General features: G+C 41.9%; 3 protein-coding genes across 5 annotated transcripts; all 3 read right to left on the bottom strand.

Moving 5' to 3' along the window:
* alas1 (aminolevulinate, delta-, synthase 1) lies at positions 1–5,425 on the bottom strand. Its single transcript, XM_052569383.1, has 11 exons — positions 5,237–5,425; positions 3,703–3,917; positions 3,466–3,627; positions 2,762–2,887; positions 2,447–2,669; positions 2,181–2,365; positions 1,721–1,900; positions 1,462–1,626; positions 647–915; positions 374–536; positions 1–284 (listed from the first exon to the last, which is right to left on the bottom strand). Exons 2-11 carry the CDS (start codon positions 3,896–3,898, stop codon positions 124–126), a joined length of 1,830 nt encoding a protein of 609 aa, XP_052425343.1. The 5' UTR covers positions 3,899–3,917; positions 5,237–5,425; the 3' UTR covers positions 1–123.
* A 1,841-nt stretch (positions 5,426–7,266) lies between these two features.
* On the bottom strand, positions 7,267–9,101 carry npffl (neuropeptide FF-amide peptide precursor like). Its single transcript, XM_052568431.1, has 3 exons — positions 8,607–9,101; positions 8,284–8,405; positions 7,267–7,600 (listed from the first exon to the last, which is right to left on the bottom strand). Exons 1-3 carry the CDS (start codon positions 8,739–8,741, stop codon positions 7,480–7,482), a joined length of 378 nt encoding a protein of 125 aa, XP_052424391.1. The 5' UTR covers positions 8,742–9,101; the 3' UTR covers positions 7,267–7,479.
* Positions 9,102–11,522: 2,421 nt separating this feature from the next.
* Positions 11,523–24,913, bottom strand: slc11a2 (solute carrier family 11 member 2). Of its 3 annotated transcripts, none has more exons than XM_052569192.1 (17): positions 24,770–24,913; positions 22,537–22,668; positions 20,933–20,994; positions 20,218–20,333; positions 19,639–19,758; positions 19,406–19,525; positions 17,818–17,924; positions 17,639–17,709; positions 17,497–17,564; positions 17,263–17,418; positions 15,636–15,794; positions 15,455–15,541; positions 14,550–14,669; positions 14,324–14,473; positions 13,801–13,874; positions 13,335–13,488; positions 11,523–12,701 (listed from the first exon to the last, which is right to left on the bottom strand). In XM_052569192.1, exons 3-17 carry the CDS (start codon positions 20,967–20,969, stop codon positions 12,594–12,596), a joined length of 1,647 nt encoding a protein of 548 aa, XP_052425152.1. In that variant the 5' UTR covers positions 20,970–20,994; positions 22,537–22,668; positions 24,770–24,913; the 3' UTR covers positions 11,523–12,593. The 3 variants fall into 3 exon arrangements, with proteins under 3 accessions (XP_052425152.1, XP_052425153.1, XP_052425154.1); XM_052569193.1 differs by having other exon boundaries at positions 24,762–24,893; XM_052569194.1 differs by having other exon boundaries at positions 24,646–24,783.
* Between the last annotated feature and the right edge of the window lie 977 nt (positions 24,914–25,890).

The following is a 25,890-nucleotide window of genomic DNA, read 5'->3' as shown; positions in this document are numbered from 1 at the left end:
TGTGTGTGTGACATCAGTTTATTAATGATTGACTGATCGAACACAACATCACTCAAACATCTTAAATAGAAAACACTTCAGACAGCAGACAGATGCAGAGGGGTGTTGTGTGGGCGTGTGCTGTCAGCCGCAGGCCGATATGGGCTGGCTCAGGCCGCTGAAGAAGGACTTCTCTCTCTCGCTCATCAGCTGGAAGTGCAGCGGCTGGCGGCAGAAGTTACACTCGGCGGAGGAGTGCGGCTTCAGCTCCAGCCCGGCCTCGGTCCACGCCTCCGTCAGCTTCTCTGCACACACACAAACACACACAACACTCAGACACAGCTCAACACACACACTTCTGTAGTGATGGCTGAAGCGCTGTGATGTCACTCACCGGTGAAGTAGCTCATCATCTGCGGCGTGTGGTGAGGCGTGGGAGCGATGCGCAGAAGCTCCTCTCCTCGAGCCACCGTGGGGTAGTTAATGGCCTGCACGTAGATGTTGTAGCGGCTCATCATGATGTCACACACCTGCGTGTTCTTCTCTGCGTCCGCCACCTGAGCACACACACACACACACACACGCGTCAGACGACCAGTGCTCTACTCAGAGTTTAGCTCACAACGCACGGTTCAAAGTGTGTGAGTGAGTCTGTGGTTGAGCGCACCCTGACGGGGATGATGTGGCTGGGGCAGTGCACCACCGGGAGACCCGAGTCCATCAGCTTCTGCCGCAGCAGCTTCACGTTACGCTGGTGTTTTCGGCGGAGCGCGCGGCCCTCCTCGCTCTTCAGGATCTGGACGGACTGGCGCGCGCCGGACAGCAGCATGGGCGGCAGAGACGTGGTGAAGATGAAGCCTGCGGCGTACGAGCGCACCGTGTCCACCAGAGCGTGAGTGCTGGCGATGTAGCCCCCCACACAGCCGAACGCTTTCCCTGCGCACACACACACACACACACAAGAGGAGAGAGGTCAGACGCAGATACACACCATGAACCGTGATCACGAGCTAAAACACTGTTTCATGAATAACAAATCACAAAGACCAGTTCAGAGTTCAGCTCTAACGCTAATCAAACACAGCAGAGTTTGCTAATCGATGTCTGCAGGATGAGGAGAAAATCACAGCTAGTTGTGTTTGATCAGGGTTTGAGCTAACCTTGAGCTAGATATCAAAATACATACTAGACAAGATTAATACACCGTGTAAGTGTTTCAAATCTAAAATATGTAAGATTGTGTTATCTTTTTAAAGCTGTATTATATAAACAAAACTAATTTTGGCTAAACAGCGGAGCTTAACAAACAAGCACAGCTAGCCTGAATTAAAACAAAAGAAAAAGAAGAGAGATCATGATTTTTATCAGTGGAGTGAGAGGAGGAACCGGTTTGGCTGGTTTGGCGTGAAGTTGAGCACACACACACACACACACACACACACACACACACACACACACACACACACGGTCTCCGAGACTCACCCAGAGTGCCGGAGATGATGTCCATCTTGTGCATGACCCCATCCCGGTCTCCGATGCCGCCTCCTCGGGGGCCGTACAGCCCCACCGCGTGCACCTCGTCCACAAACGTGATGGCGCCAAACTCGTGAGCCACGTCACACATCTCCTCCAGCGGACACACAGCACCTGACGACACACACACACACAGTCTGCGTGAGCACACACACACACGCGCTGACCTCTCCTCACAGCGAGCGCAGAGAGAGAGTCAGTGACTGACCGTCCATCGAGTGCACCGTCTCAAACGCCACGATCTTGGGAGCCGAGGGGTCAGACGTCTCCAGCAGCTGGCGCAGGTGCTTGGCGTCGTTGTGACGGAAGATAAACTTCTTGGCGCCGCTGTTCCTGATGCCCTGGATCATGGAGGCGTGATTACCCGCATCTGAATAGATCTGGCAACCTGAGGAGAAACCAGAGAAGAGCTGCTCTCAGAAACCTGAGCGACCCGATCTCACAAACACAGAGCAGCACAGGCGGAGATAAAGCCTCTTTTCAGATCTACACTGTACAGAATCACAATCAATCCCATTGTGAGGTTTTTTCCTCACCTGATGCTTTGGATTATTTGTCTGATTATTGAATGCATAAATGCAGAAGTCGTGCATTACACAGTAAAGTTAGTTTGTTGTATGCCTTGATTTAGGCCTAATGTGCGTGTCAGACATGAGACGGATAATCACCAGGCATCATCTTGGCCAGCGTGAAGAGCGTGGAGTCATTGGCCACGAAACACGAGGTGAAGAGCAGGGCCGCGTCCTTCCCGTGCAGATCCGCCAGCTCGTGCTCCAGGTCCACGTGAAACTTACTCGTCCCGGATATATTCCGAGTTCCTCCGGCTCCTGAACCGTGCTTCTCTAACGTGTCCCTGTCGAAACACATTCATTTCAGCCAACGATTTAAAAAGTCTGTGTTCGGTCTATTTGATGAGGCATCCTCCCAAACTCACATGATGGTCTGCAGCACCCGCGGGTGACGGCTCATGCCCAGGTAGTCGTTGCTGCACCACACGGAGACGTCTCTCTTGAAGGACAGGGACTCGGTGTAATCGTCCGCCATCGGGAACGCCGTCGCCCTGCGGTTCACCGTCTTAAACACGCGGTACGTGTGGTCCTCTTTCTTCTCCTCGATCTTCTTCTCGAAGAACTCGTCATAGCGGAAGTTGGACACGGCTGAAAGAGAAGAGTCAATGTGGAACTGCATTTCAAAACAGGAAGTGGTTTGTCACTGCAGGGGTTTCTTCACTGTGACCGGACACACATACTTTTGGGCATGTTCTCCTGCAGCAGATGAGAGACGCGAGCGGGGCGCTGCTTCATCAGCTTCTTCATCAGGGTTCCTCCGAACTTGGTGTCCTTCACCAGAGGATTCAGCTCAGACGGAGAGACATCTATTGCAAAGTATGGAAACAACATGGAATATTTTAATCTATCTATAAATTTATAGAATAATAGCAAGTTTTTTTTTCTCCATAAAACATTTTTTATTTTCTATTTTTAATTAGTATTTATTATATTTTAGTAATAATAAAAATATAAATATTATTTTTCTTAATCTTTTTTTTTTTAATATACAAATAATAGTAATTATTTTTTTCTTTATCATTTTTTTTTTTCTTTTCTGTTTTTAATTAGAAATTCCTTTTTAGTATATTTAGTAATAATAACAATATTCATAGTAATTATTTATAATTACTTTTAAACACTTTTTTTTATTCTGTTTTTAGTTCGTTTTTTTATATTTTTAGAAATAATAATATTTTTTTTCTCAAATAATCAAATGGTTTTTTTTTTTTATGTTATAGTGATTTTTAAAAAAAATTGCTAATAGCTATTTTTCTCCAAATGGTGCAGGCATATCATCTTTCTGGTCAAAAGTCCTCTGACCGTACGGTTTTGTAAATGCACCTCCTAACATCCAGTAAAGCACAGCGGAGCCAAACACTGAAACACTTCCTGAAACACAAACCTTTGCTCAGGGTGCGAACTTCAGAGACGTCCTCCTGAAGCGCCATGCTGGCCTGCCGCACCACGCCACTGCTCCCCATCTCGGCCGCCAGGAACGGGCATCGGGAGGCGGACGCTTGCCCCGCGGGCAGCACCGGGTGACCTCCGGACACATCTTTGGCTTCTAAAGAGCAGAAGAACATTCTTCAGCCAGGCACACTAACACACTGAAGTCAAGCTCAAGGCAGCGGAGACTGACCCTCGCCGGCCGGAGGAGTGCTCTCACTCTTCTGGAAGCTGGAGGACGAGGAGCACAGCGAGCGCACCACTGGCCTCGACGCAAGGTCCATCATCACGGGACACTTCACAGCGTACGCCACCAAGGACTTCCTGGCCTGCTGCAGGAAGCCCTGAGGGACACGGGACAGGAACGGGCAGCGGATGATGGCGTCCATCACTGATCGTCCAGAGAGTCTGGAGAGAAACACAGCGGAGCGTCATTCAAACAGACAAAAGTATTAGCACCCCTCCTAATGAACAGGTTTGACTGCTTCGGTCATTTCCATGAGTACAGATCTTAATGTTCAGTATATAGTGATATTTTAGGCAACAGTTTGGACAGGAATCAGGACCAGGATTTAGAAAATAACTAGTATCATTTTTGGAAAGAGTAATTTGTACAGTAATACAGTAAAAGTGCTGAAGATGTGATTACGTAGTAACTAGTAATTCATTACTTTTTTAGAGTAACTTACCAAACACTGAACAGGCCTCTTTTTTTTTGGTAAATAAACTTGTATAGAATATTCTTTAAATGTACCTTAAGCCAAAAATCTTATGACTAATGACTTGTTTTGTATACATGGATACAGTAATTTTAGACACTTCCAGGACTGGAGTTGGAAACACTGTTTTAAACACATGAAGTATGTTTCCATCGCTGGTGCCAGAGTGTTTTGGAAGTGCCTCTTTTCTCTTTCAGGGACGGCTCTGAAGGTCAGCGGGCTCAGGGACAATGGTTCAGGGATAAACCAGACACATGACTCAGTCTTACAGGAATCAGAGCGCACTACACTGAGCTCAGTATGCTCTCCAAACACCATTAACCCTTTCACACAGCAGTGCATGACGAGTGAAGGGTGCTCACAGGTGAACCGGCAGCTTCAGGTGGGAGTGACGTCATGACTCCTGTCACACCTTTATATTGACCGCTTCACGACAAACGAGTTCGGACTCGAACCACTCTTACCACAATCAACCATGATTTTACTGTAGTAAACCTAGTTACAGGTCTTCTGGCGTATTGAGTACCATTTGTAAAACCAGTTTTACTACAAATACCATCGGTTTTGCAACTCTAGCCATAGTTCAACCATGACATTTGTAGTAAAACTCTGGTTTTACAAATGGTAATTAATTTGTAATGATTCCAGTCCATTCAATTAACGCTGGTTTTACTACTAATATATATATATATATATATATATATATATATATATATATATATATATATATATATATATATATATATTTATATAATTTTTTGTAATTAAACCAATTTTAATTTTCGAAAGGCAATGGAATCTACTCATTAAATGGACATTTTCTAGCTCGCCAGTGACCATTCGCTTAAGTTGTTAGATATATCGTGTAATAAGATCTAGATTTAAAGATAATCTACCCCTGAGGTGAAGACTCTTGACGTTACAGTAATCACACTAGTATGGCGTGGAGACGCGTCCTTCACCGAACGCTCCGAGCCGATTCTTCGAGAACAAGCTAACGTTACTCACCTCACGTATGTCTGAGATGCTTGTTTTCTCACGGTGTCGGTAAGCGGTATTCGCGGTCTGTGGCCTGTATCTGTAGCTGTCGTATGCGAGAGTATCGTTATCCTGCACTGAGGACGAACGAGAGGACACACAGACGCGCCGGGATTATATCAAGACCCAGCGCCACCAAATATCGCGAGACCGTGCGTCACTGTGCGTCAGCAGCGCAGACACGCCCATTTCCTTCCTGGAAACCTTCTTTATAAAAACATTCTGATTGTGATAGTGAACTCATTATTTCTTCTAATCTCGTAAGATATGTTTTTGTTATTAAGGAAACTGTCCATTGAGGAAGTCAGACAATAGCAGAGACTCAAGGAAGTCTGGCGTTGCACTCTTTTACAGGAATAGTTAGCATAAAAAACATGACATCGATCATTAATAAAACTCTTATGACTCGTTCCAGAAGTTTACATATTAGACAGAACAACATCCACGGTTATTATTCACTTTATTCTATCAAGTTGTACCTGTGGTTCACTATACACATCGTGTCCAAGCATGATATTAATGTTTATATCGCATAATTCTCTACATGTAACGTTAGCAGTTTGGATTGTTTACATGCAGTGCATGTGAGATTTGGATATATAGTTGGTTATGTATTATAAAGTATATAATAGAAGCAACACGTGATTCCTATTGTTCCTAAACAAAAATAAATATGATATAATGATATAAAGGTCAGTAAAGAGAGATGTTCATTTTTTTAATTAGAAAATAATTAAACAAATAAACATAAGCCTTGATTGATTTAAGGACACGCCGTAAATAGCGCCCCCCTGCGGTCACTCGATCAGTGTAAACGGTGTTTGATCGCGCCACCTGGCGGTGAAGGAGAAGCATGACGTGAAGCAGTGCTCGGATCCATCTTCAGAGAAAACCACAGAGAGATTTGATTTATGTGATGATATATTAAACTCACCTCATATAAACAGAGTCTGAAAGGAAGCGAGATTGGTGTTATTTGATCAAGAAATATTGCATTTAATGCAAAAATACTGCTACTGAAAGAGAGAATTAATGTAACAAGACCTGTTAAACCATATCTGTGGGCTAAAAATGATCATTTGAGTAACTTAGACTCGCTGTTACAACTATTTTTGTATCTTAATCTTTACTCAGGCAGACATCACCATTATTATTGTGGTTAAAAAATAAGTGCTACAAGAACCTGTAGAGGACAAAGGAAAAAAAAAGAAAAAAAGTAATGAATAAAATAATAATGAATAAAATAATAATTGTACATCAGAACAAAGAAAAACTTCATTGGGTTATTGATTTGAACAATGCTCTTTTTTATTTACTTTTTCCTTTTTATTTAGACAGTATATGTGCATAAGGTTAAATGTATGCATGTCTGTATCATGCATTATTATTAGACTATAATGAGCCTGTAGATCTGTAACTTTGGCAGATATAATAAAAATAAAATAGCCTGAGCTCATCTGGCATGCTCTCTACATTGACACGTGTAAATATCAAGTAGCAAATCTTTTTTTAACTGGCAAAATGTTGCTAACTTATTTGATTTATTCACAACAAAATCCTAATTATATACATGTTAACAAAGTGCTTGTAATAGCATTGGAGCGGCTTGTCCAGGAATAAAAAAAGAAATATATATATATTAAATTATTATTAAATTATTATTATTATTAAAGTAGATCATATTTACACTAATTTCTTGTCTATCAAACAAATTTTAAGACTTATTGAGGTGTAGTTCTTGAAAGATTATATAATCAGATTTCTGATTTAGACATTTTAATGTCTACTCAGAACTTTAAAATCAACCAACAGGTTCCACTGATGTTCAATAACTGGAAATGTAATTGCCGTAGACATTTCTAAAAAGAAAGCTAAAAATTCAAGAATAAGAACAACCAGAAATGTCTCTGAACAAGAAGTTTAGCATTTATTCATAGACAGAAAATACAATACACAACACATATGATTTACAGTGGATGAATAATCACAATTTGCCCTCATGTGTCTATTTCCATTCACTCATTCACAACTTACGAAGTGTATTAAATACATTTAAATATTATTGTTTTGGTGTGTTATAATTACTATCACAGGGTTTGATGAAATGTGCAGAAGAGTGACTGATTGTGTTTGACTGGTTGGGAGAATGAGATTCTTATAGATGTTTCAAATCTACTAATTACAAAACTTTAAAGACCTCACTCTGGGTGGTGTTATTTTTTGCCGAATCTTTGTGGCACAGCCATGCTCCATATCTGTCCAGGAACAGTCTCCCAGTCGCGAGACTGTATCCGTTCCTCTGTGGACAAGCCGCTTCGAGTCCCCCGACCAAACCTGGAGAGCAAAAGAATAACGCCAAAGTAAATCCTGCGGATATTTCTGTCATCTTTAAGGTAGAGAATATCTTACAGACAACCCACAATCTTCCATTGAATGTTAAGAACGGTGTAAATGTTATGGTACTGCCGAACAGGGGATCTAGTTATACACTGTCTCTGACACAGTAAATCACCAGATCTTCTTTTCTACTGAGAGTGACACAAACATCCCTCCAGCTGCACTCTGCCACCTCTACAGAAGGACTTTCAGTGGAGTGTGTTTGAGGTGAGCAGTGTCTACGCCACATAAACTAACCACTGGGGTACCTCAGGGTTCGGTATTGGGCCTCTTCCTCTTCTAACATTACTGAGATGTTTCACGCCGCTGCTACACACATCTCTACCGGTCATGATCCCAACACATGGTCCTCTTGAGACCCTTCCTCTGTGTGCAATCAAAACTCACAGATATAGGTTTTCAGTGGAAGGACTGAAAACAGCAGCTAAATCTACACTACAAGTGTATTTACAGAAGTATGCAGATTTGTACCTTGTCGACATTATTGAATAAGATGGTAACTTTAAAGATGCGGTTAATATGTGATGCTTATTATGTCCTTGTAAAAAATAAGTTTGCTTCATTGTACTGAATCTTAGAAATAATGAATAAAAAAAGATGTTTCTTTAAACTGTGCTCACCGCTGTGGATGGTGCAGCACTGAAGGGTTGCGTTCGTATCTCTGAGAGCTGTGGAGTAAAGAGCGCAACATTTCCACCAGAAGACGCTCCTCCAGAAGATGATCCATCTGCTCCTCAGTGGCCTGTTACACATCAGTGACAGTCAGCATCTCCCTCCTTCACCAGCACTCAACCTGCTCTTTGACTTTAAACTCTCTGCTCTGATATGCCATGAGTTAATAAGGAAGCTTTCTTTAAATATAGGAGAAATTTCACAGCCAAAGGCATCTACCTGCTGCCATGCACATATTATATCATCAAACACAGAAGAGTGTGCATCTCACCCCTGGAGTCTCCAGCATGTTGTCTCTGTCTGTGTCCTCACGTGACTCCAGCATGCCGTCTTTGGGGATGGACTGACCCATATCAGTCATGACCAGCAGCACGCCCAGCAGCATGAACCACACTCCCGCTTCCATCACTACAGTACCACTACAGCTACCGGACCTGCACTGGTTTAGTGGTGTGTGTGGGAGCAGATCTGGAGACTGGCCTTAAATACAGAGAGCGTTTGACCCCAGAGACACAAGAGGGTTTATCTGTGATGCTGGGATTGGTGATGGTCTGTATGATGGATCCCAGAGGAGATCAACACGCTCATTCATCCTCATTAAGAGCTCTCCTCTGATGACATGGTCAGAATCACCAGAAGACTAGTGACTGAAGTCCTGGAGACTTCATCTGTTAACCTTCTCATTCATCCCCAGGAGTTCACAGCAATGCTAGAATAAACAGCAACTCTTGAATGCTCATCAATGGAAGAAATATCCTTTTGCCCTAATGACGAGGTTGTTACAGTGTATGCTAACTAGCTGAAGCCTCACTCACACACACACACACTGGGATCTGCCATTAAAGTGCTGCTCATGTCATCAGGGACGAATCTACACAAGACTTCCATTAACCACCATGACTACAAATCGGATTACAGACTGAAGAGCTGATGAGTGTTTGAGGTTTGTCTTAATGACGCCTCACTTGCAAGATACATTTGTGAATAAAACAATTCTTTTTTTATTGTCAATGGGGATTATTGGAGTGTTTTACAAGAAAATAGGGTCACACTTTAGTTTGGGGAGCAGTTCTCACTATTAACTATGACTTTTCCTCAGTAAACTCCTAATGTGCTGTTTATTAATAGTTAATAAGGTGGTGGTTAAGTTTAGTTATGGGGTGGATTAAGGTATCTATCTAGAATATGATCATGCAGAATAAAGCATTAATATCTGCTCAATAAGTACAAATATGCATGCTGATTAACAACTACTGTAATCAACATTTGAAGTGGATCAAAACCTTTCATCAAAGTTTTCCTTAAACCAAAATGTGTTCTTGCCTTAGGACAACTTTGATTAACTTTAACCTAAAATCTTGATTACTGTGGTTAATAATGAGAATTGGTCATTAAAATAAAGTTTTATCAGAAAATACAATTTCAGTTTATTTCTAAGGTTTCAGATGTTTTTCAGTGCGAGTATAATGTGCTGTAAGCGAGAGACTCTTCGGATGCAAGCTTCTTCCAGCGAGCAGGAACAGGTTAGTCTCTGAAGCAGCTGCACTCGGTGTCTCTCAGGAGAGCACTTGTGTTTTAGAACAGATTTAGTGAAGACTGATGAAGCTTTACACTAGACTGGACTCTTAATAGCTCACCAGAAATGATCACTTAGCTGCTGAACCTTTAATGACTGTGAAATCTCTACAGCTGATCTCAAAGAGACATATAGGCTATATATAGTCCCATCACTTATGTGTACCCTGTGTTTAGTTTAGTTAACATACGCTTTGAAAAATCTGAATAGATTGGAATTCTTATTGTAAAATGATGAAACATTAGGTCATGAACATGGTCTCAGAAGTCATGGAAATGTATTGGTAAAAATGTGTCTGGATCCTAATTTCGCCCAATGGTGTTTTCGGTATTCCAGTAAAGCAATGGAAGGGTCACATTTGCCACTCTGAGCTTTCTTTAACAGTTTTTTTATGGTTTGGCTGCTCGTCCAGCTGTGTGTCCTGGCCTGGACGTCACACAATTTTGCAAAGTCACTGAACTCTGTGCTGGTGCACTGTGGACCATGCCTCGTGAACATGGACTTCACGGCCACAATTACACTCTGAGCAGTTGTGGGCTGATTTCTGGGAATTTGGAGTAATACTCAACAGGCAGTCAGTAATCTGAACCATTGAAATGGAACAGATCTCTGCCGAATTTTGACCAAGGTGTTCCTGGTATTGGATGTGATATCCTTGGCTCTCTTGGACTGCTTTGGACATTGGGAAACACATTCTTCAGTTTGGCCAATACAGAACATCATTTCCTGTCTCAATTTGCTTGGAACAATGAGCTTTGGCGATTTAAAAAGAAGTGCTTGTGAAGCTCATTTCTTCTTTGTAAGTCCAGTATGCCTGAATCTGTTTTGGAACCTCACATCTTTCTTTAGGCCATACATCCATCCTCTTCAGCCTCTTCTTTTCTTTGTGCATTTGACCACTTATCTTTTTCACATCAAACAATTTAATTGTTCTTATGAGTTGACATTGTCTTGTCGGCCCTCACTCTTTCCAATGTGAGCTCTGCCTTACCCAACAGTTTTGCATGAACTTTTAATGGCACATGATTCTATCCCTTATAAGTGGACTTCATTTTGAGTTTAAGATCGGTGTCGTAAACAAATATGGGTAACACACAAAATTTCATTAGGCATGTTTAACTCGAACTCAGACAGACTGGAGGTTCATCATCTGTGTATTAACATCTCATTCAAATCTGCATACTCACCTGCTTAAAGCAGATCGGAACTGAAATTAAACTGACACCCAAGAGACAAACAGATGGACTTGGAGAAGAAGAAGTAATAAAAAATTGTTGTCTTATGAAGTGCACTTGCTCTAGAGTTTAGATGCTTGTATGTAAAGACACTCATATATGTAACAAATCAGTGGTTCCCAGCACTGATCCTTGAGGCACCCCAACACTGCACATTTTGCATGTCTCCTTTCTCTGACGCACCAATTTCAGTTCTTGGTACTAATGAGCTGATGATCTGAATGTTCAGTCTTGGGGTGCCTCAGGGATCAGTGTTGGGAACCACAGACTTGTATGATCTTCGGTCTTTGACAGACTACTCACTCTGGTTTATTTGCACTCAATCCTTAAATTGTTCTTGTAGCACTAAAAAAATTCACATCATATTTTATGAAGATGACATTTAGGGCTTTTTATTAATTTGTTAGCTACACATGTACAGTTTGTACAGACTCAGGTTCATCAGGATTCATGTCTTAAAACATAAATGTATCTCAGCAGTTCTGAATTACTGACAGCATGGAATGTGTTTCAAACATAAAGCAGAACAGAAGACAAGAATCTGCCTTACACCAACATAACTCACATTTACACTTACATAAAAACGGAGAAATGAAAATCTTTTTTCAATGAAATGATCTGGCATGAAGGCAAACTTTCGATGACAGTCGCATCTCCTAATGGAGACACATCATATCAGACATAACAATGAAGAATTTTAAAGGCACTTTTGTGGTTTCCATTTTTTTGTACTTTTTTTTTTTTAAATACAGCTGCATAAACTGTAATGGTTTTTATTTTGTTCAGAAACTCTTGCTAGTACAGTCAAGTGATGGCAGATCTGTTCAGCAAAAAAGTTAGAAACAGTGATGCACTAACTAAATAAATAGCCAATGATAAGAGAATCTTTGGAATGAGGAAAAAAAAATGTACTTAAATATAAAATAAATTTATTTTCGGCTTTAGTTCTGACCAGAAGGTTTGGTGTGTTTATCACAGAGCACTTGTCTCATGCATTTAATGCCATCTGAACTGTTCTTTTAATAAAATAAATACAAATTTCTCTTAATTCAGGCATTATCACAGACGTGATTTAGGGGGAAGGCAGGCTAATATTCCTGTGGGTCGTAAAAACACTTCATCGGTTTATTCATGGTAAAAAACCTTTGAGAACCTATAAATAATGGTTCAAACCATCTCATGAGTCATTAACTATGTTTCATTTGTACTGGTAAATTATCTTGACTCTACACTGATTGTACACATGCAGCTGTAGTAAATAAGTTATCTGAGGAGTACAGCAGATCTCTCAGTGCTGCCAGACCTACAATAGTAGATCTATATAAAGTGGCAGGGCCAGGGTTCAGGGACTGATGCAGGAAAACCAAGAAAAAGACTAATATCTGTACTGTTGGTTACAGTAAGGACGTTCCTCACACTGGAGGAACAAACTAATGTTCAGACTGCTTCAGGAATCAAACTCTGGCTGTTCATCCATGAGAACGGCGGGCGGATACTGAGCTGAACCTCTGAAATCCAGACGAGAGACGCCCAGAGCGATCAGACAGCGCCACACCTGAGGACACACACACGTTTGATTCTGGGAAATGTGGGGGCTTTCCATAGACCTCTATTACTTCTATATATCTAATTATATCTCTCTCCCTCACACACACATACACACACACTCTGTCTCTCTCTGTTTCACACACTCACACACACACACTCTCTCTCTCTATCACACACGCACACACACACACACTCTGTCTCTCTCTGTTTCACACACACACACTCTCTCTCTCTCTATCTCACACACACACACACACACTCTCTCTCTCTCTCTCTCACACACACACACACTCTTTCTCTCTCTCTCACACTCACACTCTCTCTCACACACACACTCTCTCTCACACACACACTCTCTCTTTTACACACACACTCCCTCTCTCACACACACACACACACACACACACACTCTCTCTCACAAACACACACACACACTCTCTCTCTCTCTGTTTCACACACACACACACACTCACTCTCTCTCTCTATCTCTCACACACTCACTCTCTCTCTCTCTCACAAACACACACACAAACTCTCTCTCACTCTCTCTCTCTCACTCACACACTCTCTCTCTCTCTCTCTCTCTCACACACACACACACACAATGACTGGACCTCTCTGAGACGGAGACACTTCTCACCAGGTAGGAGACGAAGCTGAGATAGGTGATGGAGAGCAGGGCAGAGAAGACGTAGAGGACGGTGCTGTTGAGGGCCGTCACATACACCACCACGAAGTACATGTTGATGGCACACACCACCAGGATGACCAGACCCCCGCCGATCTTCCACACGCTGCAAACACAACACCCATCCGTCACCCATGAGACGGAGCCACAGCGCAGCGCCACCTGCTGGACGCTGCTCAACACTTTCAGTTGCATGTGAGAAGCAGTTACTAACTGGTGGATTAGTATATGAATCCATGCTATGCTTCCTTCTTAATTTATATGTCTTTCACCAGAATAAATAAAAGAACAAAGCTTTGTTCCAGTGACACAGAACGACTCACGAGGGGAAAACAAGAAGTTGATCAACACATCTCACACGTGAAACACCCTGTCGCTCAGGTTCTGCTTCTCTTTTCTAGCTAGCACAGATACTCACAGTCCGTTGGCGAAGTCGTTCATCAGTGAGGTCAGGCTGGTGAAGGTCAGGATGGGGATCAGAGCGAACGGCAGCTGCTCAACACAAACACCACACATCTTACTCAGCTCACATCTTAACTCAACCGTTAGTTCACCCAAAAAGGACAATTCTGTCTGGGGTAAAAAAGGCCAAGCCGATACTATTTGGTACGTTTTGCCCTTCGCTCACTCCCAAAGACAAAGACAGGGCAAGAGCTGAGCATTAACTGTACAGAGGAGTCTGTTCACTGTTAGATGGCAAGCGCCTTTCCTTCAGCTTTCAGATCATTTCTAAAAGTCAGGACAGCTATGGGTTGCACTAAAGTGAAGACCGTTCTTCTGATCTTTTTTGTCAAGTCAGGGGGTTTCTGTAATAACCTCCTTCCTATCTGTAGTTCAGATAAGATAACACACTGAGGAAATGCAGCTCTGCAATAGCTCTCGTGCTTAATGAAATGTTTCAAATAGGATTTTAAAGTGAGGATGTGTGTGTGTGTGTGCACCTGCATGCTCTGCAGCACGTTCAGGAAGTCGTTCATGCCGGTGAGATGCTGCACGTCCTGGAAGACGGCCACCAGGAGCGTGGGGAAGATGGCGATGGAGCGGGTCAGCAGCACGCGAGCGAAGCGTGACCAGCGCAGGTTCAGGAAGCCCTGCAGGAGCCAGAGACTTCACATCTGCCCAAACATCACACCGTTCAATCAACCCGCGGCTCGGAGAGACACTTACCTCCATCACAAACTGACCCGAGTAGGTCCCGGTCATCGTTGAGCTCTGTCCAGCGGCGAGGATCCCGATGGCCCAAATATACAGCGCCGCCGGGCCGAAAAAACAGCCCAGAACCACCCCCTTCACACAGAGATCATTCAGAGGACATCCATAGAAAAACTCACATTTGAAGCATTAAATATATATATCTGACCGACAGGTGGCGCTCAGGAACCAATCAAATCAGTTCAAAACTCATTTAGTTTTTTTACACTTCATTTTTCTGGATTCCGGTTTCATTTTTTTTATCTATTTTTTTTTTTTTTGACTCTGTTTTCACGATTAAATAAACATTTAACTTGACCAAAAAGCATGTCTGATTAATCGATTACACAACACCTATTTGTTCAAAAGTTTGACAAAATGTATATTTTAATGTCCTGTGAAATGTTGTATTGTTTTTTTCCTCAAAATCCTTTTTAATTAATAATAATAATAATAAAAATTTACCAAATACTTGGATTCCATTTTAATGGTTTCATTAAATTGTGATTCTCAAAAGCATCTCTAATTTATCAATTTAATTAAAAAAAATATTATTATATATAAATACTGTGTTGTAATGTTTTTTTGCTAAACAAATTCTGGTATATATATTCTCTGATAAACAAATAATGTACTAATAATCATTTAATTATCAGTAAATGAAATAATATGTCTGTCACAATTTCTTCAAGTTAAACCGAACTTTTATTTTGTCCAGTTGCTGTGTGAACCTTTAGTTTCTGATTGAATATGAAGATAGTTTTACTCAAAATAAAGCTCCGAGCTGTTCTAGAGATTATGTTCCTCGGCTAACATCACTGTTTCAGTTTGTATTCAGAGAGAGATGAACCCAAGCGATCCAGCGTGTGTTTGTGTCCTACCCCTTTGTAGATGTCCACCTCCAGTGTTTCATTGTTGGCTGGGAAAAGCTCACTGTGAGCACTTCCTGTTTCATTACACTGCAGACTCTGAGGAGACAATCCCAAAGGAGCGCAGTTATAGATTCATCCATGAGCTCAAACATGAACACCTCTCTAACAGGAAGTAGATGAAAGCGCTCACCACTTCCATGTTGGTCTTGCCATAGAAAGCCTCTGCAAACACAGCCACCACAAACACATTGATGAGGAACGAGACGAAGAGAGCGATGGTGGACTCGATGAAGTAGTACTTGTTGGCCTCCTTCACCTCCTTCTTGTTTGATCGATTTATGTCTCGTGACTGAAACCAAGAAAACACTCTGATTAAACACATCAGACAATCACAGAAATAATACACAAACAAGTTTTCACTCATTTATTTACTTATTCGACCAAAACTATGAGGCATGAAACACTTTCCAATCAGCACAAACTTGATTTAGTGCTTTAACTGGGTGCGATTGATTACGGGGGAAATAACATGTTTAAATGATTAAGGATTGATTCAGTTTCTGATGAATATGATGTAGGAGTCTTTTCGAGTGAACATCAAACTCAAAATAGGAGGACAAACAAATGTGATTGACTTATACAACATTTCAATAAACATGAAAAGTAAGTGTGTTCACAAGCTAAAATAGTTCTGAACAAGTGAGTCAGTGATTCAGTGAATCAGTTCCAGAATGAATCTTCTGCTAGAACGAATCGGTTGAGTGAATTATTCAACGACTCACTCATTAAGACAATGACTCACTGGCAACTTTGGTTTCAGATTTAGAATATATATATTTTTTTAACAAGTTAATATTTTATAATCAAGTATGTTTGAAAACCCATTTATCTTATAGCATTACTTAAGTAATTCTAATCGCAAGGTAAATGCCTTAAAAGTTCTATGCAGAATCAAAATATTTATCTCTAAAGCTATTTTTGGTAAATGTCTATCCAATGCTTTTCTAAATTGAAACAATAATGATATAATAATAAAATAATTTCTGATGTGCAATGAATTAGATGAACATATCAGCACATCATGCAATTGAATAATTAATTAGCCTATAACTACTGTATTTTCCGGACTATAAGTTGCACTTTTTTTCATAGTTTGGCTGGTCCTGCGACTTATAGTCAGGTGCGACTTATCAAAATTAATTTGACATGAATCGAGAGAAATGAACCAAGAGAAAACATTACCATCTCCAGTCGCCAGAGGGCGCTCTATGCTGCTCAGTTCTCCTGTAGTCTACACTGAAGACACAGAGCGCCCTCTCGTGGCTGTATACGGTAATGTTTTCTCTTGGTTCTAAATAAATGCTCATCATGACGTATTTTTGGACTGATGCGACTTATACTTAGGTGCGACTTATAGTCCGAAAAATACAGTAGATTTCAAATATGAATCGCTTGACAGCCCAAGTCACTGGTTTAGCTGGTTTAATCTCACTACAACGGTTTATTTACACTGAACTGTGTCTTCTGGAATCTGAGGGAACTAAAATAATCACAATATTGAGAAAATCATCTTTCAAGTTGTTCAGATGAAGTTCTTATCAATGCATATTACTGATAAAAATGAAGTTTTGATATATTTACAGAAGGAAATTTACTAAATATCTTCATGGAACATGATCTTTACTTAATATCCTAATGATGTTTGCCATAAAAGAGAAATGTATAATTGTTGTCTATTTCTCCAGATATCCCTGTGCTACTGATGACTGCTTCTGTGCTGCAGGACACTGATCATGTGATGCGAGCTGTACACTGACCTTCACGAGAGCGGAGTGCAGGTAGATGTTGTGAGGCATGATGACGGCCCCCACGACCCCCACGGCCTGCTCCAGCTGCGTGGGTCCACAGCCGCTGCAGTACGGCACAAACATGCCCTTCAGCACCTCGCCCTGGTCAGGAGCCACACGCACATACTGCACACAGCCAGAGCAGAGACACGTCACACACACACACACACACACCTGCGGACAACATGCTGCAGCTGCACCAACCTCGTAACCGAAGCTGAGGGCCATGATGGTGATGAGGAACCCGAAGAACGCCTCCAGCTTCCTCAGACCTGAAGAAGACAGAGCAGACTCGCGTTAGAGCCCCGACAGCAGCCGCTGCGATCCTCCTCCGGCGCGGACCTACCGTACTTGTCCAGAAACAGGAAGACGAACGTGTCGATGATGGTGATCAACACTCCGGCCCACAGAGGAATCCTGCAGGAGAGCATCAGCCATCACATCCTCAACCACAGATATATCAGGATCACAGTAGCTGACATCCTCACAGCTGAAGAGAGGATGAGGATGAAGAGGAGGACGTACCTGCCGACCGACAGCAGATTGAGAGCGATGGCACAGCCGATGACCTCCTGCATGTCAGAGCCGATGATGGCCAGCTCCACCATCAGCCACAGGATGATCCGCGGCACCTGCACACACACACACACACACACACACACAGAGGAAATGATGCTCAGAGGAAGACTCAAGACAAAACGCACTGCGCTGCTCTGTTTCTGCTCACATTTCAATCTGCACTAAAACAGGTCTTCTACTAAAACAAGATTTCTGAAAATCTTCTGTTCTTTACAGGTGCATTACAGTCTCCTCTGTTCACCAAGACTGCATTTATGTGATAAATATAAACATAAATTAAACAGCTGTTTTCTGTGTGAATCTGTTAAAGTGTAATATACAGGTGCTGGTCATATAATTAGAATATCATAGAAAACTGCAGAATTCCATTCAAAAAGTGAAACTTGTGTATGATATTCATTCATTACACACAGACTGATACTGTATATTTCAAATGTTTATTTCTTTTAATTTTGATGATTATAACTGACAACTAAGGAAAATCCCAAATTCAGTATCTCGGAATGTCACATGTTTTTTTAAAAATCACTCTTTAATTTATAGAGGCTGCATTAAATTGATCAAAAATGACAGTAAAGACATTTACATTCTGTTCATCTGTGAATCATTAAAAAATAAAATGTATCAGTTTCCAAAACAGTATTGAGCAGCACAACTGTGTTCAACATTGATGATAATCAGAAATGTTTCTTGAGCAGTAAATCATCATATTTTCATGATTTCTGAAGATCATGTGACACTGAAGACTGGAGGAATGATGCTGGAAATACAGCGGAGCATCACAGAAATACAGTACACTTTAACCCCTTAACTGTCACTCATATTTTTGAACATTGACTTTGTAGTGCACGATCCAAGCTTACATTTTTATAATTCATGACTGAAAACATTTTGTAACATGATATTGGTGTACCATTTACATGGTAATGCAATGTCTGATTTTAAAATGAGTTTTAAAGGATGAATTTTGAGATTTTAAGTTTTCAGTTGATATATAATTTCTCATGATTTCTAAAATGTGATAGAGAAAAAGGCAACAAAGAAGTCTTGTTTTTTAAACAAAGGTCAAAATTCCTATTATAATGTAGATTTTTGAGGGTGCACTCTTGTCATAAATTAATCTATTACTTTTCCTACATAATTTTTTACAAAAAATATTGGTAAAATACATATTTGGGAGTCTTAGACCTTTCCAACGATATATAGATTGTCAAGATTAGATTAGATTAAATTGTAATATAGTGAAGTAAATGAAGGCGTCCCACAGAGCGGACGGGTGACAGTTAACAGGTTAACACAGATTCACACAGAAAACAGCGGTTTCAAACGAAATATTTCACAATATTACAGTTTTTGCTGAGAGGTGAGAGGAAGAGACTCCTGCTACTCAAGACTAAAGGAAAACATTTGAAAAATCTTGATTGTTCCAAACTTTTGAATAGTACTGAGTGTAAAATGAATGGCTCAGTTAGTATTAGTGTTATATAAATCATGTTTTCTGCACTACTTATTAACTGGAGTAGTGGTCTCTCACCGTGGGGTAATGACGGTTGCAGACCTCGGCCAGATGCATCCCGGTCACCACACCGAGACGAGCGGCCAGACGCTGAAGCAGGAGCCCGATGATGGTGGCCCCCAGCAGAACCCACAGCAGCTGCACACACACACACACACGTCAGGGTCGTCCAGAAAATGAGACATGTGCATTCTTCTATTATATCTGCTCAAGAAGCACTGATTCAGGAGCAGATAGTGGAGCAGACTCACCTTGAAGCCGGCTCGAGCCCCGGACTGAAGATCCGACTCGATGTTCCCAGGGTCCAGGTAGGCGATGCTCATCAGGAAGCCCGGCCCCGTGAAGGCCCAGAGCTTACGAAAGCTGAACAGCTAGAGAGAGGAAGAGTTGATCACACTCCTGACAGCAGCTGGGGTCAGAGCAGGACCCCACGGAGGGTCAGAGGTCACGTGAGAGTTTGGTCACATGACGAGAGTCCAGTGCTGTTTCACAACACTCTGCATGTGTTTGTTTTTCCTCAAGTTCGTCTTGTTGTTGGACTAATTCATGAGTTAATGATTATAAACATCACAATCTGATAAACACTTCTCTTACCCATCAGCCTTCTCTCACACACACTCACACACACACACACACGTGCTAACGGTGCTCACGCTCATAAACCTGCAGTGCCATAACCTGCCCATCACGTTAGTTTCTTTTCCGGATTATGAAGGTGAAAGGTCATGTACTCTTGTCTTATTACAGTAGCATTAGTTTGGTTCACTTGTGTCTCTGATGAGGAACAAGTGCTGTAAAGTCAAATGTTTGAGTTGTGCTGTCTGAGGTACCTTGGTCATGTCATCTTCAGGGATGGGGACCTTCTCCTCGAAGTATGTGGAGATGGGCTCCTGCTGCGGGCCGGGAGACGCAGCGCTGTAGAGCTCGGGCCCCTGAGAGCCGCTCTCTGAAACACACATCGGACAGAGACACACACTTCATTAACACTCTGCACTGTAACATCAGCCACGCTCTCATCCGTGACCAGCAGCTGCTCGTGAGAGTCACGGAGTTCACTGAAGAATACGACACATCATAAACATCATGAGCACAGTAAAACATGAGGAAACGACAGCAGTAAACTCAAGATCACTTCCTCTGAGTCTTACGACAGCTAATTACCAAATACACTTTTACACACACACACTGAATAAATGATCTCTCCAGTGATGTGTGTTTTGTTCGGAGGACAGTATTTGTCTGAGATACAACTATTATAAATCTGGAATCTGAGGAAGCAAAACAATCTAAATATTGAGAAAATCATCTTTGCAGTTGTTCAGATGAATTCTTAGCAATGCATATTACTAATCAAACACGAAGTTTTGATATATTTCTGGTAAGCGTCTGATTAATGAACCAGTTTTATTAGCAGCAGTGCTGATCTAGTGAAGTCACTCGTTAGTAAGCGTCTGACAGCAGTGTTAGGGTGCACACTAGAGCTGAGGCAGCACTGGTTTACTGTGATCTCCAGAGTGTCCTGAGGATTTCAGACGTGTGTCTCACCTTCCAGCGCTCCAGCCCCGTCCTGCTCAGTCTTCATGAGCTCCACGAGTGCCTCCGAGAGACTGAAACACAGAGGACACAGAGGAGACGGTGAGGACACACACACTGCACACACACACACACACACACTGAGAAACACACACACACACACACTGGAGAAACACACTCTCTCTCTCACACACACACACACACTGCACGCACACACACACACACACACACTGGAGAAACACACACACACACACACACTGGAGAAACACACTCTCTCTCTCTCTCTCACACACACACACACACACACACACACACACACACACACAGGAGAAACACACTCTCTCTCTCACACACACACACACACACTGGAGAAACACACTCTCTCTCACACACACACACTGGAGAAACACACACACACACACACACACACACACACACACACACTGGAGAAACACACTCTCTCTCTCACACACACACACACACACACTCACTGGAGAAACACACACACACACACACACACACACACACTGGAGAAACACACTCTCTCTCTCTCACACACACACACACACACTCACTGGAGAAACACACACACACACACACTGGAGAAACACACACACACACACACACAGACACACACACACACACACAGGAGAAACACACACACAGGAGAAACACACAAACCCTGCACACCACACTACATACATGATTAAGTCTGTCTGTTTTAGAGTCCGCAAGGGTTTTTTTTCTTCATGAGCAGTGATTATAGTATTAACTGAGACAACCTCACATGATCAGACCACACACACACACACACACACACACACACACAGAGACACACACAGAGAGAGAGAGACACACACAGAGAGACACACACACACACAGCTCAGTGTGCAATAGTCTAAATCTTGCTCTCGTAGTATTAGTCAAACACTGAATCAGTCAGTTACTGTAATAACACACACAGTGAGTGTGTCACGGGTCCTTCAGAGACACAGCTGCCTCTCATATTGCCTGATTACATTTCAATTAGAGCTGTCCAACTATTAATCACAAGCTTTTGTTTACATAATATGAGTGTGTATATTTGTGATTTATAAATATATATACACAAACATACAGTATATATTGTGAAAATACATACATGCATGAGTCACAAATATAGACAGTACACACACACATAGATTATGTACACACACAAAGACTTTTATTTTGGATGTGATTAACTGTTTGACAGAGCTCAGATTAATGAAGAAGTGGAGACAACTCTGAAATCTACTGAAACATACAAAACCAGCTTGCTTTGAGATGAGATATGACTAAGAGTTTGAATAAAACGAGCTGTTTTTCATGATTAAATCATGTTGATCTATTCCACAGCCTGTGAATGATTGACCTCTCTGTGCACACACTGTGTGAGATCTAGTGAGGGAATAACAGAGACGAAATCAACTGAAGAGGAGCAGTGTGTTAAATACATCCCATTATTAATCTCTCATAACACTTACACCTGAACAGAGTTTCATTTTAAACCTGAAATCAGCTACGACTGCTCTGTGTGTGTGTGTGTGTGTGTGTGTGTGTGTGTGTGAGAGAGAGAGAGAGCAGTGTCTACTTACAGACGAACCCAGGAGAAGATCAGTGATCCAAAGTGAGATGAAGAGCAGCACTGAACTGAACTTCAGCTCAACTGATCTGCAGCAGAGGATTGTGGGAAACGGAGGAAGTGCTCGTGACCTCGCCGCTGTAATCTGAGGAGAGCAGCAAGAAACATCTCTGATAAGTCCAACGGCACAATACACGCCCAGATTCACACACACACACACACACACGGAGACAGAGAACACACACACAGAACAAACACACTCAACAGAAAGAGAACACACACACACACACACACACACACACCGCTTCATCCGGTCTACAGTCTGAGAACAACTTGATCTTGTAAAATATGACTTCATCACTGAGTTTTACAGGAACCGGAGGTATATAACTCTTTCACATGATCATGTTAATAAACATTTCAGGAAAGGGTTAATGAGTGTGTGGTTATAAAACACTGCAGTCCATCAGTGAACATCTGGAGAAGACAGAAGATGAAACATCTAGAATTAAGATGTTTTTAACTCAAATACATATGCCGCGTTTCCACCGAAATAACCCAGAACATTTGTACCAGGAACTTCCCCCCCCCCCCAGACCTGTTGCTTTCTGTGTTTCCACCGCGGTGTAAAGTACCGGGAAGATTAGGCAAATTGACTGGTGACATAGGTCTGCGCGCGTTTCTCAATACTATAGTACGCTGATTTTTGACGTGCATCCTCGGTAGCTCAGACGCAAGTCCGGTAAAACTATAAACAGCAGCGTACTTGATAACATCAGTCAGCTGACCATGGCTACTGCTAATTTCCTCTCTGTATATTTACAATAAAACGAAATAGGATATCAAATACCACTGCCTCCTTTGGTTTTCATTTAAGCAGAATAACAGCTGCAGAAATGTACTTAGTTCAGGGATATGTGTATATATACAGCCATTACAATGAAACGAAATATTATATAAATTTGCATTTTTATTTTCATTTTAACATATAGATAAATTGAATACAGACCGAAGAAAACCTGTTAGATTTACCCCGCAGCTGAATTATATTTTATGTTTAACCACTAAAGACACATAAGAGCCACCGAAAAAATGGTGGTTGAAGTCAACCAATCAGAATGTTTAGCGCCCAAGTCCCGCCCCCAAAAGGTCCAGAACTTTGAAAAAGTACCACCTCGCCAGCAGGGACTTTCTGAGGGGCATATTTTACCCGGAACTTTATTAAGTTCCTGGTTCCTGCGGTGGAAACACACCGAGTACTAGTCCAAAGTCCCTAGTTCCTGGGTAAAGATCCTGCGGTGGAAACGCGACATTAGTATATAATCCATAATAACACTTCCTCCAGTGAAAAAGTGTTCTGGTCTGAATCAGGAGAGAAATCTGCACAGATCAAGCAGCGTTTAAACAGATCTAAACTAATATGCGAGAGACTTTTTCACTGGAGGAAGTGTTGTTATGAATATAGACTGTATGTATTTGAGTTAAAACATCTTAATGCTAGATGTGTTTCAGGTTTAGTCTACTCCAGATGTTCACTGATGGACTGGAGTGAGTATTGGGAGGAGGTCATAAGAACATGAGGTGTAATTAGTTTTGGGTAAATCTAAGGTTCAAGGGGAAACTCAGATCCCACGAGGACAGAGAAAACAGAGCCGGACTTGAGCAGACTTGTCTTCAGTGGGTCCCTGATCAGGCTTTCTTTCCAACACTGGGACTGATCTGAAGGAACACAGATCCCTCTCTGTCATGAGAGAAGACACGTGATGAAGATGATGATGAAGATCTGAAGAAGTGTCACTCACTTAACTCTTCTTCATCAAACAGCTGCACTGAAGACAGATCTCTCACACACTCCTGAGATTAATGCGCATTTATTAATACAGCATCGGTCCGATCAGGTTAACGCTGTCCAGAAGAACTACTCTATAAATATCATGTATACAGGAGGCGAATTCCATTCTCAGTATAACCCGTTTGTCTTGTTTCTTTTAGAGGTTTGCTTATGCAAAGCACCTGTGTTTAGATTCGTGGCTATGTCTGCTGGGTGATATTTTCCCAAAGTCCGCGCTGTTTCTGTCTAACTCGAGTTTATCACACAACTTAACTAACGTTAGCAACTTACTCCAGATCAGACGAGTTCAGCGCTTTACAGCACACTCTCGGATCCTGCTGGGGTTTAATTGATCGATCCTGACAGATGAAACACTAACACATCTCTGAATAAACACATTCACTCACACAGTCACCTGAGGATGAGGATGCGCTGCCCGATGAAGATCCTCGGTCACTGAACTGAAGAGCTGCTGTAATCTCCAGCCATGAGGACGCGAAGGTGACAGCACAGCACCGGCGCGTTTCATAATAAAAGTTACGAGAGCAGTTTCATAATAAGAGTCCTGAGCGCAGGCGAGTCACGTGTCAGTCTGCTGCTGAATCAGCAGCGGCTTTCATAATTAAAGTCTTGAGAGCAGGAGAGTCATGTGTCAGTCTGATGCTGAATCAGCAGCGGCGAAGCTTTCATAATTAAAGTCCTGAGAGCAGGAGAGTCATGTGTCATAATGACGTTGAATCAGCAGCGAAGACTTTCATAATAGGTGCGTTCGACTTCATGAAGCACTGGGCAAACCGATCGCAGTCTGACTTGAAGCAGAGCATGCCGGTTAGAAATTTTGTCCATCACGTGTGGCATCAAAGTACCGCGAGAGCGTTTCGAGCGCAGCCGGCTGACACAGCCACCGCAGTAGGCTTGTTTGAGATGCGCCTTGCCTTGCCTGAAATGTATGCGAGAGTACGCGGCTGCAGTGAGAGGAGGAGTGAACAAAGCACAGGTGGATCTGACAACTGTGAGATCAAAGATGGCTATCGCTGAATTCACGCTCTTGCACAGTGTTGCTAATAAACTGGATGTAATTCAAGTTCTGTTGCTTTTATATGAAAATAAATTAAATTAACCAGACACCCATTTAATTACATACCAAAGACGTGTTATAAATATAATTATAAATATTTTTTTCTTTAATACAGACATATGTGTTTTTATTTATTAATTATTATTATTTATTTTTTTATAAAACATGATATTCGAGTTTTAAAATATTTTTTTTAAAAAGAGAACAATATATCACAGTTATTTAAACCAATGGGCATTAAGCTGTGTCGTCATCAAATCATTTCCCATCATGCTTTTGATCAGCGCAATCGGTGGAGAGCAACTGCGCCCGACTGCAGAATCCGACACGTGCACCTTGCGCTTGCGAGAGATTTTTGACATATGTCAGCATGACATCAGAGCAAGGCAGACCGCACTCGGACACATTTCTAACCGGCATGCATCTCGCGCTGATGACTGGTGATTGATTCTGCACAG

The sequence above is a fragment of the Carassius gibelio genome, chromosome B11 (genome assembly GCF_023724105.1).
Source record: "Carassius gibelio isolate Cgi1373 ecotype wild population from Czech Republic chromosome B11, carGib1.2-hapl.c, whole genome shotgun sequence".
NCBI classification, from domain to species: Eukaryota; Metazoa; Chordata; class Actinopteri; order Cypriniformes; family Cyprinidae; genus Carassius; species Carassius gibelio.
Note: the sequence above shows the minus strand (reverse complement) of the source record. Positions and strands in the feature narration are given on the sequence as shown.